The sequence below is a fragment of the Bufo bufo genome, chromosome 3 (genome assembly GCF_905171765.1).
Source record: "Bufo bufo chromosome 3, aBufBuf1.1, whole genome shotgun sequence".
In the NCBI taxonomy this organism is placed as follows: domain Eukaryota; kingdom Metazoa; phylum Chordata; class Amphibia; order Anura; family Bufonidae; genus Bufo; species Bufo bufo.
Window position 1 is genome coordinate 576,936,769 of NC_053391.1, and position 17,158 is coordinate 576,953,926.

The 17,158-nt window shown below is 46.9% G+C and overlaps 1 protein-coding gene across 2 annotated transcripts in view; it reads left to right on the top strand.

Moving 5' to 3' along the window:
• Positions 1 to 5,779: 5,779 nt before the first annotated feature.
• Positions 5,780 to 17,158, top strand: part of LOC120996061 (methionine--tRNA ligase, cytoplasmic-like) — a 63,941-nt gene continuing 52,562 nt past the window's right edge. For both annotated transcript variants that reach the window (XM_040425740.1, XM_040425741.1), the window contains exons 1-5: positions 5,780 to 5,971; positions 7,091 to 7,181; positions 8,931 to 9,009; positions 9,096 to 9,224; positions 15,462 to 15,537. In XM_040425740.1, the coding sequence (XP_040281674.1) occupies positions 5,869 to 5,971; positions 7,091 to 7,181; positions 8,931 to 9,009; positions 9,096 to 9,224; positions 15,462 to 15,537 (478 nt within the window). In that variant the 5' untranslated portion in view covers positions 5,780 to 5,868. The remainder of the gene's footprint in view (positions 5,972 to 7,090; positions 7,182 to 8,930; positions 9,010 to 9,095; positions 9,225 to 15,461; positions 15,538 to 17,158) is intronic.

Here is a 17,158-nt window from a genome sequence, read left to right on the forward strand (position 1 = left end):
ATGAGGCCTCATTCACATGTCAGTGTTTTGGTCAGTAATTTCCATCAGTGAATGTGAGCCAAAACCAGGATCGGAGCCTCCACAGACCTAGGGTATAAGTGAAAGATCTGCACCTGTTCTGTTTAGAGCCGCACCTGGTTTTGGCTCAAAATCACTGACCGAACACTGACGTGTGAATAAGGCCTCATGCACACGACCGTATTTTTTTGCGGTCCGCAAAACGGGGTTCCGTTTTCCCATGATCCGTGACCGTTTTTTCGTCCGTGGTCCTTCCTTGATTTTTGGAGGATCCACGGACATGAAAAAAAATGTCGTTTTGGTGTCCGCCTGGCCGTGCGGAGCCAAACGGATCCGTCCTGAATTACAATGCAAGTCAATGGGGACGGATCCGTTTGACGTTGACACAATATGGTGCCATTTCAAACGGATCCGTCCCCATTGACTTAATGTAAAGTCAGGAGTTAATATACCATAGGATGGGAGTTTTCTCCAATCCGATGGTATATTTTAACTTGAAGCGTCCCCATCACCATGGGAACGCCTCTATGTTAGAATATACTGTCGGATATGAGTTAGATCGTGAAACCTCATTTCCGACAGTATATTCTAACACAGAGGCGTTCCCATGGTGATGGGGACGCTTCTAGTTAGAATATACTACAAACTGTGTACATGACTGCCCCCTGCTGCCTAGCAGCATCCGATCTCTTACAGGGGGCCGTGATCAGCACAATTAACCCCTCAAGTGCCGCACCTGAAGGGGTTAATTGTACTATCATATCCCCCTGTAAGAGATCAGGGCTGCCAGGCAGCAGGGGGCAGACCCCCCCCCCCCCCCTCCCCAGTTTGAATATCATTGGTGGCCAGTGCGGCCCCCCCCCCTTCCTCCCTCTATTGTAATAAATCGTTGGTGGCACAGTGTGCGCCCCCCCCCCTCCTTCCTCCCTCTATTGTAATAATTCGTTGGTGGCACAGTGTGCGCCCCCCCCCCTTCCTCCCTCTATTGTAATCGTTGGTGGCACAGTGTGCGCCCCCCCCCCCTTCCTCCCTCTATTGTAATAAATCGTTGGTGGCACAGTGTGCCCCCCCCCCCCCTCTCCCTCTATTGTAATAATTTGTTGGTGGCACAGTGTGCGCCCCCCCCCTTCCTCCCTCTATTGTAATAAATCGTTGGTGGCACAGTGTGCGCCCCCCATTGGCCCCCCCTCCCTCTATAGCATTAACAACATTAGTGACCAGTGTGCGGCCTCCCATCTCATCCCCCCCCCCATCATTGGTGGCAGCGGGTTACTAGCAATAGTACAATAGTTAAAGATTCATACTTACCTGGCTGCTGCGATGTTCGTGTCCGGCCGGGAGCTCCTCCTACTGGTAAGTGACAGTTTATTTAGCAATGCGCCGCACAGACCTGAGGCTGTCACTTACCAGTAGGTGGAGCTCCCGGCCGGACACGAACATCGCAGCAGCCAGCAGGTAAGTATGAATCTTCTACTATTGTACTATTGCTAAGTAACCATGGCAACCAGGACTGTAGTAGCGTCCCGGTTGCCATGGTTACCGATCGGAGCCCCAGCGATTAAACTGGGACTCCGATCGAACTCCGCTGCCACCAATAATGGGGGGGGGGGGGGGAGATGGGAGGCCGCACACTGGCCACCAATGTTGTTAATGCTATAGAGGGAGGGGGGCCGATGGGGGGCGCACACTGTGCCACCAACCTATTATTACAATAGAGGGAGGGAGGGGGGGGGCGCACACTGTGCCACCAACGAATTATTACAATAGAGGGAGGGAGGGGGGGGGGGGCGCACACTGTGCCACCAACGAATTATTACAATAGAGGGGGGGGGGGGGGGCCGCACTGGCCATCAATGATATTCAAACTGGGGAGGGGGGGGGGATGTCTGCCCCCTGCTGCCTGGCAGCCCTGATCTCTTACAGGGGGATATGATAGTACAATTAACCCTTTCAGGTGCCGCACCTGAAGGGGTTAATTGTGCTGATCACGGCCCCCTGTAAGAGATCGGGTGCTGCCAGGCAGCAGGGGGCAGTCTTGTACACAGTTTGTAGTGTATTCTAACTAGAAGCGTCCCCATCACCATGGGAACGCTTCTGTGTTAGAATATACTGTCGGTTCTGAGTTTTCACGAAGTGAAAACTCAGCTTTGAAAAAGCTTTTATGCAGACGGATCTTCGGATCCGTCTGTATAAAAACTAACCTACGGCCACGGATCACGGACACGGATGCCAATCTTGTGTGCATCCGTGTTCTTTCACGGACCCATTGACTTGAATGGGTCCGTGAACCGTTGGCCGTGAAAAAAATAGGACAGGTCATATTTTTTTCACGGCCAGGAAACACGGCTCACGGATGCGGCTGCCAAACGGTGCATTTTCCGATTTTTCCACGGACCCATTGAAAGTCAATGGGTCCGCGAAAAAAAACGGAAAACGGCACAACGGCCACGGGTGCACACAACGGTCGTGTGCATGAGGCCTAAGGCATTAGGCCTCATGCACACGACCGTGCCGTTTTTCGCGGTCCGCAAACCGCGGATCCGCAAAAAACGGAAGCCCATTGTAGAAATGCCTATTCTTGTCCGCAAAACGGAGAAGAATACGACATGCTATATTTTTTTTGCAGGGCCTCGGAACGGAGCAACGGATGCGGACAGCACATGAAGTGCTGTCCGCATCTTTTGCGGCCCCATTGAAGTGAATGGGTCCGCATCCGAGGCGCAAAAAATGCAGCTCGGATGCGGACCACAACAACGGTCGTCTGTGGTTCTTCCGCACGTAATCCACAACGCATGCAGGAAGCCTAAGGTTACCTACAAACGTTACAAATTATGTGCAGATTATGGTGCAGAAAAGCCACAGTGTACAAGCAAAGTGCATGAAGTTAGACAAATGTAATATACACTTTGCTTTTTTCTGCCCTGCCGCGTGGATTAAGGCCACCTGCACACGTTGTGAAATATGCAGTTTTTCCACACAGATTTCCCAGATTACACAATTCTCATGTACACTTTGTGGATTTTTTCTGCACAGTTTTATGAGGATTTTTACCCTTTTCGGCCTCATGCACACGACCGTATTTTTTCACGGTCCGCAAAACGGGGTTCCGTTGGTCCGTGATCCGTGACCGTTTTTTCGTCCGTGGGTCTTCCTTGATTTTTGGAGGATCCACGGACATGAAAAAAAAAGTCGTTTTAGTGTCCGCCTGGCCGTGCAGAGCCAAACGGATCCGTCCTGAATTACAATGTAAGTCAATGGGGACGGATCCGTTTGACGTTGACACAATATGGTGCAATTTCAAACAGATCCGTCCCCCATTGACTTTCAATGTAAAGTCAGGAGTCCCTATTATACCATCGGATCTGAGTTTTCTCCAATCCGATGGTATATTTTAACTTGAAGCGTCCCCATCACCATGGGAACGCCTCTATGTTAGAATATACTGTCGGATATAAGTTAGAAACTCATATCCGACAGTATATTCTAACACAGAGGCGTTCCCATAGTGATGGGGACGCTTCTAGTTAGAATATACTACGAACTGTGTACATGACTGCCCCCTGCTGCCTGGCAGCACCCGATCTCTTACAGGGGGCTGTGATCCGCAGTGCTGCACCTGAGGGGTTAATTGTGCATATCATAGCCCCCTGTAAGAGATCAGGGGCTGCCAGGCAGCAGACCCCCCTCCCTCCCCAGTTTGAATATCATTGGTGGCCAGTGTGCGGCCCCCCCTCCCTCTATTGTATTATCATTGGTGGCCAGTGTCTGGCCACCAATGAAATTAAAACTGGGGAGGGAGGGGAGTCTGCCCCCTGCTGCCTGGCAGCCCCTGATCTCTTATAGGGGGCTATAATATGCACGATGAACCTAAAATGCACTCTAACCTTTACAGGTGAATGTATTGTGACTTTTGAATGCACATGTCCAACTGTTCAATGTTTCAGTACTTTTTGCACAACTTGCTGTTCTCTAACAAGGAGCTTAAGGGCAAAATTCACAACAGGTGTTTGATCCATGAATCGCCCAATAAATTTCCTGGTTCAATTAGAATTGGTATTTAAACAGTCCTCATTATGTTGTTCACATTTTGACATCATGAGACCAAGATGACGCCTAATAATTGATCAACAGTACCTCGCCATTGCGAGGCTTCAAGCAGAATGTTCTCAGATGGAAGTGGCCACTGAGCTTAGCGTATTATCAGCAGGTTGTATCAGAGATACAGAGAGACTGGAGGAGTCACAGAAAGGCATTGAAGTGGACGTCCTTTGGCCACATCCCACACTGATGACCGCTTCATTGTGAACAATGCGCTGCAGGACTGGATGATGAATGCCACACAACTCCACGCACATTTAAGGGAGGTGAGAGGCACCCAAGTGCCACGGCAGACAATTCAAAAGCGTTTACATCACCGTGGTCTCTGTGCTAGACGACCTGCAAGGGTACCTGACCACACACCAGGCACCGGCATCATCGTCTTGCATCTACGCTGAAGGAGGGACCATTGGGCCTCAGTGCTGTTCACTGATGAAAGTCGATTCACGCTGAGCAGAAATGATGGCCGCCAACGATGTTGGAGACTTCAAAGAGAGTGCTATGCATCAGCCACTGTTTGCCTTTGGTGGTGGTGGTGTTACAGTGTGAGCAGGTGTGTCTAGTCAATACAGAACTGCTCTACCCTTTGTGAATGGTACAGTGACAAGCCCATACTACTTGAATAACATAATTAATCCAGTCATTGTGCCTCTGCATGAACAACACAGGCCTAATTTCATCTTCATGGACGACAATGCACCAGCTCATCGAGGTCGCATCATTAGGGAACGGCTGCTGGAGACCGGGGTACCTCAAATGGAGTGGCCTACACTTTCTGCAGACCTGAATCCCATTGAAAACCTATCGGATTAGCTTATTCACTGTGTAGAGGCTTGTAACTCTGTACCCCAGAACCTCAATGACCTGAGGGCCGCCCTAAAGAGTGGGATGCCATACCTCAGCAGACAGTAAGTGGACTTGAGAACTACGAGACATCGTTGTCAAGCTGTAATTGATGCTCAAGGCCACACGACAAGTTATTGAGACCCTGACATTTTTGTGGGGGTATATCCACCAATATTGTCTGGTTTTGTTTTAATAACTTGTTGAGATGAGGAAATCACCACTGCTGCTTCTGATTAAATGCCATACTTTTATGTTGTGATATCAGTGTAGAGTGAACTTTTTACGTTTTCCATAAATTTCACCTGAAAACCAAATATTCCTAACTTTTTGTGAATCGTGTAAATCCGCAGGAAAACTTGTGCGGATCTTATGTGCGTTCACTTTGGAAATCCTCAGAATATATCACCTGTTTGTGCTATTCCAGGCCTTATATAGCACCGTTTTCCCCACAGACTTCAAAGGAGTTAACATAAAAAATCCACACTAAAACCGCTATAGTATGGATTCATATGGATTTTTTTTTTTATCATAGATTTTTTGCATAGAAATCCCTCATCACTCCGCCTGTGCGATATTACTGGCAGTCGTGTAAACCTTCCTGTCTCCCGCACATGCAGCACGCCCTCCCGTAACACAAGTCATCACTGAGCCCAATCAGCTGCCACAACGCTAAGACCCGCCCACGTGCGTAATAGACGTCCTGTACGCGAAGCCGCCCCCTCTCCGCAGTGAATCCTGGGAACTGTAGTTCTTGCTGTCTGTCAGGTCTAGGTACTTCTCAGTGAATAGGACTACAAATCCCATAGAGCGCTGTTTGTCCATGTGCTTGGGGCTTTGCAGTGCGTTGCATCAGCTGTGGTTGGAAGAGCCAGTGCCGGTTGTAGGTGGTGTGTGCAGAGAGCCGACATGAAGCTGTATGTGAGCGATGGGAACCCTCATGGGTTAAAGGTCCTGGCTGCTGCAGGGCTGTGGGCTGGTGGTGTAGAGATCCAGAGGTTACAGCAGGAGGGTAAGAGGAGCCTGTGTGCAAGCTCCAGACATGGCTGCTTTATTAGGATCGTGTGTGCAGCCCAGGGCTGAATCCCCCCCATCATCCTATCTGTAGGGTAATTCAAGGGGTTATGCTGTGAGGGCATCCTCTGTCCATATGTGTGACATCTAATCCTATACAGCATGTCTAATGGTATATACAAGGGACGCCCATCCTGCGACCCTCCAGCAGTTGCAAAACTACAACTCCCAGCATGCCCAGACTGCGTACAGCCATCAGCCTACAGAGGGGCATTGTGGGAGTTGTAGTTTTACAACAGCTGTTGAGCCGCAGGTTGGCCATCCCTGCAGTCTATACCATGTCTAATGCTATATACCATGTCCCAGCTGATCAGTGCTGGGGGAGGGAAAGACTGCTGAAAATTGTATTTTAATGAATGGATGATGGTTTCCACCCACAATCATATGTATTTCATTAAAGCCGTTGTCCCGGTTATTTAACCCCTTTCCGATACAGTGATTTTTCATTTTTCACCTTCCAGGAGCCATAACTTTTTTTATTTTTCCGTTCACATAACCGTACGAGAGCTTGTTTTTTTTTGCATGAACACTGACCGTGGGGGAGCCGCAGCGGATCGCAGACCCATTAACTTTAATCGATCCGCCCGTTCTGCAAAAAGATGGGACATGTTCTATCTTTTTGCGGGACGAAACCCCACGGAAGCCCTCCGTAGTGCTCCTGTAGGGTTCCGTTCCGTGCTTCCGTTCCGCATCTCCAGATTTGCAGACCCATTGAAGTGAATAGGTCCGCATCCGTGATGCGGAATGCCCACGGAACGGCACCCGTGTATTGCGGATCCGCAAATGCGGTCCGCAATACGGCAAGGGGCAGCAGACGTTCGTGTGTAGGAGGCCTTATACCTTACGTCTGTGGAGGCTCCTATCCTGGTTTTGGCTCACATTGACTGATGGAAATCACGGACGTGTGAATGAGGCTTATGATTGGCTACAGTGGTCTTGTGTGGTCTCCTCTACAATCGGGACAACGAAGTGTGGCACTTAATGGACAAGGTTCTGGATGGCGAGTATATTTTTTATTTTAATTGATTTAATATACTTTTTTTTAAATTTTTTGCAGAAAAAGTCGTGCCCTTCCTTTCACAAGCAAAACTGCCTGCCCTGGAGCTTACTAATGGGAATTACCTGTTCTCTGCCAATGCAATTTGCAGGTGAGTACTGGCATTGAGGAACTAGTTCTGCCCAGCCAGCGGGCACTTGAAGGGCTGTTCAGAAGATGTACTTGCACGCAGTTTTTTAACTTTACTATGTTCAGGTATAGACGTAGTGTTGCATTTCATCTATAAAATGAACCTTCAAGCTCTTAACGATAAATATGCTGCGTAGTTTGTCTGGTACCGATCCTGGGTTAACATCATGCATTGTAGTTCAGTGCTGAAATCTCCCAGCATTCCTGGCTGGCTCGATCTGTGCAGAAACTGTTGTGGTGCTGTACAGTAATCTAATGTGTAAGAAGATAAATGTCCACGTATACAATAAAACCCTGGTGCGTCTGATGACATGACTGTTTCCAGTGACAACAAGCAGAATTGTGAATGCAGCTGTGGATTACAATATAGGCGATCTATCTGACATATACGCTTTAAAGGGGTTCTCCGGTCTTAGGAGAAAATATTAACTCTGCCTACAATAAAGAAGTTATAATTACTTGCATAACAGATCCATCACACTCTGGTTCTCCAGGCCGGGATCAGTTTACCTGGCAGAGGCAGTGTCGTCATGTTGACAGCACGTGACCACTGCAGCCACGGACAAGAATAGGCATTTCTATCATAGTGCCGGCCATGTGTCGTCCAGTGTCTGTGTTTCGCGGATCCGCAATTTGCAGACTGCTTCACACTTGCGGACGTATGAATGGACCCTAAGGCCTCTTTCACACGGGCGAGATTTCCTCGCAGGTGCAATGCGTGAGGTGAACACATTGCACCCGCACTGAATCCGGACCCATTCATTTCTATGGGGCTGGGCACATGAGCAGTGATTTTCACGCATCACTTGTGCGTTGCATGAAAATCGCAGCAAGCTCTATATTGTGTGTTTTTCACGCAACGCAGGCCCCATAGAAGTGAATAGGGCTGCATGAAAATCGCAAGCAAGTGCGGATGCGGTGCGATTTTCACGCATGGTTGCTAGGAGATGATCGGGATGGGGACCCAATCATTATTATTTTCCCTTTATAACATGGTTATAAGGGAAAATAATAGCATTCTGAATACAGAATGCATAGTACAATAGGGAGGTAGGGGTTAAAAAAAAATTATTTAACTCACCTCATCCACTTGTTCGCGCAGCCCGGCTTCTCTTCTGTCTTCTTCTTTGATGACCAGGACGAAAAGGACCTGTGGTGACATCACTGCGCTCATCACATGGTCCATCACGTTGTCCATCACCATGGTGATGGACCATTTGATGAGCGCAGTGATGTCACCACAGGTCCTTTTCCTGCTGGTCATCAAAGAAGAAGACAGAAGCGAAGCCGGGCTGCGCGAACAAGTGGATTAAGGTGAGTTTAATTTTTTTATTTTTTTTTAACCTCTACCTCCCTATTTTAGTAAGCATTCTGCATTAAGAATGCTATTATTTTCCCCTATAACCACCATGTTATTAGGGAAAATAATCTACACAACACCTAACCCAAACCTGAACTTCTGTGAAGAAGTCTGGGTTCGGGTTTGAGTACCAAAACACATTAAAATTCTTTGCACTCGTGCGGAAAAATCGCGCATTTTCCCGCGACGCACCCACATCTTATCCGGCCCTCAGGGTAATGTCTGTTCTGAAAGAGGCCTCAGGGTAATGTCTGTTCTGCCTCGCCTTCATACCTCGTTCTTGTTTCTTGAACGCTCGGAGCATTTTCCTGTATTTCACAGGTATCATTTTGCTTTTCTCTCCTCTTACAGGTATTTTCTATTGGCGGCTGGAAAGGACCAGGATGACCTAAATAATCAGTGGCTGGAATGGGAGGCAGCAGAGCTCCAGGCATGATAGTACACAGTATTCTGCCACTTTACCGTTTCAGTTTGTATAATTTCTAGTCTGTAAATGACTTTCTTTTATGTCTTCAGCCGGTGATCTCGGCGGCCTTGTATGCCAATATAGTTCAGGGAAAGAAAAAGGAAGAAACTCTTGCAACAGTCGGCACGCAACTTGGACACATTTCTCAAAGTCTCGCCAAGAAACCGTATCTTACTGGGGTGAGTACAGCGCATATACATACATCGCACTATTACCTGCCCTTCTGACACAATATGGGAGATTTACTAAGCAAAAAGACTGGCGGACCTTCTGCGTGCAGAATATATGTGTGTTAGACATTATATGCTTTGAAAAATGTACGGCACTGAGAGGGTTTTTAAATATGGCGCCCACTAGCCGGCAGGTCTCTGCTGTTTCAAATGACAGAGGCCCGCGGCTGATGTCTGCGACTGGCAATCAATCGCAGACGTTTAACCATTTAGATGCCGCGGCCAAGCATGACTACTGCATCTAAATGGCGAAAAACCCGGAAGAACAAGCTTCCGGGTTAAGACAGGCTTAACCGTGCGGCGTTCGGGGACACCTGTCCTTCATTCTAAAATGCTGAGTCTTTCTTTTTTTTTTTTGTTTATTCAGATAATTTTTATTACTTTTTCAGTTTTTTAGCATCATCATGTTATGCTTTAAACAATAAGTACCCGTATATACTCGAGTATAAGCCGACCCGAGTATAAGCCGAGCCCCTAATTTTACCCCAAAAAAATGGGAAAAATGATTGACTCTAGTATAAGACTAGGGTGGGAAATGCAGCTATAATGCAGAGTGTATGTGTATATAATGCACACACTCTACATTATATACACACATCTGCAAGAGGGTGACTCCCTGTATTTAATGCAGAGTGTGTGCATTATATACACACACACTCTGCATTAAATACAGGGAGCCATCCACAGATCTCCCCCCTAAACAGTGCCATCCACACATCTCCCCCCTAAACAGTGCCATCCACAGATCCCCCTACAGTGCCATCCACAGATCCCCCTACAGTGCCATCCACAGATCCCCCTACAGTGCCATCCACAGATCCCCCTCCCCGACGCTCACAGCAGTATGCTTACTTTGTCTTTGCTCCGGTAATACAGGCAGTGCGGGGAGCGGCGCTCACTCACTGACGTCACGCGCCTTCTCCCACTAGGCGGCGCAGGCGCGTGACGTCAGTGAGTGAGCGCCGCCCCCCGCACTGCCTGTATTACCGGAGCGAAGACCTAGACTCGAGTATAAGACGAGGAGGCTTTTTGAGCACAAAAATATGTGACAAAAAACTCGTCTTATATTCGAGTATATACGGTAGATTCATTGTAAAAGACATACAGCAATTGTAGTATGGAACACGTAGATACATATTCAAGTTATATATCCAAGTATAGAGTATTGCAATACACAAGCACATAAACCGGTCAATAAAACCTCCCAACAGCAAGTAACCCCCCCCCCACCAATACCAGAGCAGGACAGAGCAACAATAATCCCAATAAGATTCCTCCTATAAGAATTAAAGATGTGTATCGTTGATAACACAAGGCCCTCCACTAATATTATAAACTTATTTTATTTCATCCCCCGGGGCGTCGGCACCACAAACCTTAATTGTAAACCATCGCACAGCACTGATTCCCATATGCACATATAAACACAATGCATCCATGCAAACTGTGGGCTGTACCATAAATCCATTTTGGTTGGTATGTTAATACCTTCGACATACACACCACACTAGCAATATCCACAGTACCCTCCCCCCGCTCTTATTCCTGGCCCATATCTATCCTCCTCGATCAGTGCATTTACACAAAGCGCAATAATCCTCTTGTGAGCGCCAACCAAGGACTACAACATCCAGAATTATCGATCCAGGCTCCCCATATCGCCTCAAATTTAGATAGATTATTTCTTTTTTGGTATACTCCTCTTTCCAGGCGAACTACCATATTCAATCTACTTACATACTCCGATATATCTGGAGGTATCGGTTGTAACCATTTTGCCGCTAACGTTTTCCATGCTTGGTACACTATTCTATCCTCTGGTATTATACCCAATAAGCACAACTTGGGGTCAGGAGCAAAATGGGCACTATACACCTTGTTTACTAAGTGTACCACCGCCCTCCAATATGCTGTCAATAAGGGACATGCCCATAGCATATGGAACAAGTCTGCCTCAGCATTCCTACATTTAGGACATTCCGGACTGTCTCTACAGCCAACTTTATGTAGAAACCCTGGGGTCTTATAGACTCTATGGATTAAATATAGATGGGATAGACGCGCCGCCTCACTGAGGGATAGATTTGGGGTGAGATCTAATATCTCCTCCCATTGCGCCTCTGTAATACTACCCACATCTCTTTCCCAGTGGTATCTAATTTTAAGAGGATATTTCTTTACAAAGTCTTCTAGCAAGGCCTGATACACCGTGGAAATCACTCCCTTTACCGGCCCTGCACTCACCGTTGCGTTTAGCAGCTGACTAGATTCAAACGTCACCGTAGCTATTTTAGACTGAGCCTCCAAAGCATGTCTGAGCTGCAGATACTTATAAAACTGTGTGGAAGGTAAGCTAAATTCAGAACATAACTGCTGGTACTGCTTTAGGATTCCATTTGAGTAGATATGGCCTAGATTCCAAATCCCTTTATTTTTCCCACTGTGAATACCCATTTAAGCCAACCAATTCATGGAGCGCCGGGTTGTTCCATATAGGCGAGATATTGACCAAGCCCGATATTCCTAGAATATCCTTTGCCTTAACCCAAACCCTTCTCATAAGTTGTAAAGTTGGAATACGCCCAGCTTCTCCTTTTACTTCTCCCTCTATGGCTGCTAAGGGGGAGACCTACCCGAGACCCACTCCATTAACTGACCACTCCTTCCCATTTCACCCTTTACACCCCAGCCCTTGAAATGTTGTAATTGAGCAAAAAAAAAAGTATAACATAGGATTGGGCAGTGCCAGACCACCCGCATTCTTATTTCTCTGTAAGGTCTCATATTTGATCCTACCTCTATTATTTTTCCAGAGAAAAAACGAAACAGCTGCTAAATCTTGTAAAAATAATTTGTAGGAATCCATACAGGGGAGTTGTGCAAAATATATAACAACTGGGGCGTCAGAATCCTCTTTAATAGGTTACCTCTCCCTATCATCGATAATGGTAACTTATTCCAGGTGGCAACCTTATTTTTGAACTTCTCTATCAAAGGCAATAAGTTATTAGCAATATATTCACCAGGGTCCATCGAAACTACCACCCCAAGATACTTAAAGGAATACACTACTTTGAGCTCATAGGAAATGGCATCATGCGCTTGTAAGTGCGGAGATATTGGGAGGATCACTGATTTATCCCAGTTTATAAAAAGTCCAGACTGGCCACCAAACTCCGAAATTATGGAGATTATAGAATCTAGGGAGTGAGCTCAATCACCTACATATATTAGCATATCGTCCGCATAGAGAGATGCGCGTTCTTCCATGGTACCCCTCTCCAATCCCCGCACCAATGGTGTGGACCTTAGCAGACATGCTAACGGCTCTATCGCCAATGCGAACAAGAGGGGGGACAGCAGGCAACCTTGCCTCGTCCCTCTCCCCAGAGCCAGTGCAGGCGACAGCTGACCGTTCACTCTAATTCTAGCCCTAGGCTCACAATATAGAAGCTTAACCCAATTAAGAAATCCTGAGCCAAAGCCCATCCTATTCATAACTGCCCAAAGATATTCCCACTCGACGCTGTCAAAAGCTCTGGCAGCGTCGAGTGAGACCACAGCAGCTCCACTATCTTGTCTATCTCTCCCCTCAAGCTGAAGAATAACCATCTGAGATTTAGAGCTGTGGATTTTCCAGGCATAAATCCAGATTGATCATCATGGATAATAGTTTGAATTACCTTAAGTAGCCGATTGGCCAGAACTTTAGCAAGAAGTTTTGCATCCACGGTCAGGAGCAAGATGGGTCTATAGGAGTCTACAAGAGTGGGATCCTTGCCTGGTTTGGGCAGCACTACTACCATTGCCTCTCTCATGGAGCAAGGCAATTTACCCTCCCGAAGGGCATCTTTAAAGACCATTAGAAGCTGTGGAAGTAATAGCTCCCCATGTTTTTTTATAGAATTTCGCCAGGCAGGCCATCCCCTCCCGGCGCCTTATCATTAGGGATAGATTTCAGCGCCACCTCTAGTTCCTCTAAGGATAAATCTTCATCCAGGAGCAGCTTCTTTTCCTCTGACAGGACTGGCATATCTATCCCTGCCAAATAATTGGATCTATCGGATGCAGTGGTGGCCAGTCTGGACCTGTACATCTCCCTAAAATGAGCATAAAACTCTCTCAGAATACTTTCATCTCCTGTTACCAATTGTCCCCCAGATTCTCTAATCGAGGCTATACAAGAAGGGCCAGATTGTGCCTTAATCACGGTAGCCAATAAATGTCCCGCACTTTCCCCTTCAGCAAAGTATCTCTGAGACGTAAAAAGACGTTTGTCCTCAGCTTTACCTTGTATGTTTTCTTTCAATAGATTTTGGGCTTCCTTCTAATTTGCCTCGTTAATCGAAGTGGCCTGATCTACATATTTAGCTTCTAACTGCGTAACTCTATCCGAGAGCTCTCTAAACAGATCCCGGCTCTTAGATTTCCTTACACTGATATGTTTAATATATAACCCCCTAACATACGCTTTTAGGGCGTCCCAAACTATCGCCACAGATGCAGAGCCTACATTAATAGCTAGATAGTCAGCAATGGCCCCAGAGATTTCACTTCCAGTATCCACCAACGTGAGCCAGAATGGGTTCAAGCGCCAAATAGGCCGAGTTATGTGCAGCTGCATTCCCACTACCAATGTCAGATATACTGCGAGGCAGATATGAAATCTCTTTTGTCAGAGCCACCAAGGCTGAGGATCCAATTGCTAAATCTATTCTGGATAAGGAGTTGTAAGAAGGAGAGTAACATGAATATTGACCAGGATGAATAGTTCTCCAAATGTCACATAGACTCAGCAACTGCTGGAGGAAGTGGATCTTTCTTTAGAGACCCAGCGTATTAGAACCGCAGGTCCTATGTCGACCTGCAGGTGGCAAGCCAACATAGGGTAACAGCAGATTGAGCTTATACTGTAGTTTTATGGAACTACAGTACGAATATACTATAAGAAGTCTTGCTAGTGAATATTGTAGCCTCTTAGAGGGGTGAAAAAAAGTTTAAAAAAAATTAGTTTAAAAAATAAAATGAAAAAATAATTTAAATCACCCCTTTCCCTAAAATAAATACATAAACAATAAAAAAAATACTTAACTTGTGTTGTGTTGTTGTTTTTTCCCCACTACCTTGTATGCCATATTAAATGGTGGCATTAGAAAGTACAACAAAAAAGTGATTAAAAAGTCATGCACATAATGGTGTCAGTAGAAACTACAGATTGCCCAGCAAAAAAATTAGCCCTCAAACAGTTCTGTAGATGTAAATATAAAAAGTTACGGAGGTCAGAATATGGTGATGCAAAGAAAAAGTATTTGTTCTGAATGGTTACCATGGCTGGGATAATTAATTTTTTTTTTTTTTTATATATATTTTTTTTTTTTCTGTTTAGTCTAGATTTATATGGTCTAAATTTAAGACCTTAATAATAAATCTGCCCCTCATCTGACATAGTCCCCCTGCCACTCACACTAGGTAATGGTGGTTCTAGCGATTACATACAGTGGGTCATCAGTATCTGGTCTTTTACAATCTGTGCACCAGAACAGTAAGTCTATGGCAGCTATGAAATAGCAAAGGTTTTGCCTTAGGGCTCATGCACACGGCTATTGCCTGGCCGTGGCCGTATTGCAGCTCGCATACAGCAGGTCCGCAATACACGGGCACCAGCCGTGTGCATCACGAACTGCAGACCCATTCAGTTCAATGGGTCCGCAATCCGGGAGATGCGGAACGGAGGCATGGATCGGAAGCACTACTTTTTTACTGTGCGGATCGCGGACCCCATTCAAGTGAATGGGTCGGTGATCCCCATGCGGCTGCCCCACGGTCGGAGCCCGTGCATTGCGGACCGCAATTTGCAGTCCACAGCACGGGCACGGAGCCCTTACATTCGTGGGCATGAGCCCTTATACTTCACCCTCATTTCTGGCGTAATTATAGTAAGTCTGTCTGTGGAAGGCCACGCCCTCTCTTACGAAGCCCTGCCTACTTTGAACAAATTTGGCGAGAGCTTATTGTGTAAAAATGTGCAACTTTTGCTAGTCGGAAAACTGACGGCCAGGATTTGGTAAATTCCCTCCAGTGTTTCCGTTATTTTCTGGCGCGCTTTTTTTTTTTTTTGTAGTGAAAACCTCTAACCATCCAGTGTGACTATGGTGGTCATTTGCTGACTTTAGTCTTTATTTGTAGGATGCTGTGTCCGTTGCTGACATCGTGGTTTGGGGGGCCATCTTTCCTTTTCTTTCAGATGTGTCTACTCTGTCGGGTAAGTTACAGCTTCGCCCCCATTAGTGAAATGGTTTCCCTGCTTAGAATGGAGGAAACTAAGGAGCTACTTTGTCTAAAGAGATTTGTAGTGACCAATGTGCAGATAAGATGACTATAGGGCACTTACTAATATAACCTTCGCTGATATTCTCTGCCGTTTGCTATATTTCATAAGCCACGTCCCCTCGTTGGTCAAATCTTATGTGCCGTCTGCGTAGAGGTCCTGTCCATAAGATGGACGCTGATGGGGGGGGTTACGTGACCAGACGCATCCGTCTCCTCCATTCAGCAGCCATGTTATGGACAGAACATCCATGTGGGCAACACAAAAGACTTTGCCAACAAGGGAGAATACCATATAAAATATAGAAAATGGCGCAGAATATCAGCAAAGGCCGTATTAATAAGTGCTGTATAGTCATCTTACAAACACACTGACCAACAGTAACCAGAAAGTGGCCAACCCCTTTATAACATCCTAAGGGTACTTTCACACTTGCGTTTTTCTTTTTCGGCAACGAATTCCGTCAAAAGGGCTCAGGCCTCTTTCACACTTGCGTTGTTGGGATCCGGCATGCACTTCCGTTGCCGGAGGTGCCTGCCGGATCCGGAAAAACGCAAGTGTACTGAAAGCATTTGAAGACGGAACCGTCTTCCAAATGCTTTCAGTGTTACTATGGCACCCAGGACACTATTAAAGTCCTGGTTGCCATAGTAGGAGCGGGGAGCGGGGGAGCGGTATACTTACAGTCCGTGCGGCTCCCGGGGCGCTCCAGAATGACGTCGGAGCGCCCGATTGGCATGGATCACGTGATCCATGCGATCACATGATCCATGCGCTTGGGGCGCCCTGACGTCACTCTGGAGCGCCCGGGGAGCCGCACGGACGGCAAGTATACTGCTCCCCCGCTCCCCGCTACACTTACCATGGCTGCCAGGACTTTAGCGTCCCGGCAGCCATGGTAACCATTCAGAAAAAGCTAAATGTCGGCTCCGGCAATGCGCCGAAACGACGTTTAGCTTAAGGCCGGATCCGGATCAATGCCTTCCAATGGGCATTAATTCCGGATCCGGCCTTGCGGCAAGTGTTCCGGATTTTTGGCCGGAGCAAAAAGCGCAGCATGCTGCGGTATTTTCTCCGGCCAAAAAACGTTCCGTTCCGGAACTGAAGACATCCTGATGCATCCTGAACGGATTTCTCTCCATTCAGAATGCATTAGGATAATCCTGATCAGGATTCTTCCGGCATAGAGCCCCGACGACGGAACTCTCTGCCGGAAGACAAGAACGCAGGTGTGAAAGAGCCCTAAATACCGGGAAAAGAACTGATCAGGCATATCCCCATGCATTCTGAATGGAGAGGAATCCGTTCAGGATGTCTTCAGTTCAGTCTTTTTGACTGATAAGGCAAAAGAGAAAACTGTAGCATGCTACGGCTTTATCTCCGGCCAAAAAAAACTGAAGACTTGCCTTGACTTGCAGGATCCTGATCAGTCTTACAAATGCCATCAGTTGGCATACGTTTTGCCGGATCCGGCAGGCAGTTCCGGCGACGGATCACTCTGCCGCAAGTGTGAAAGTAGCCTAAGGACTCCTTCAGACGAGTTTTCAAATGGACT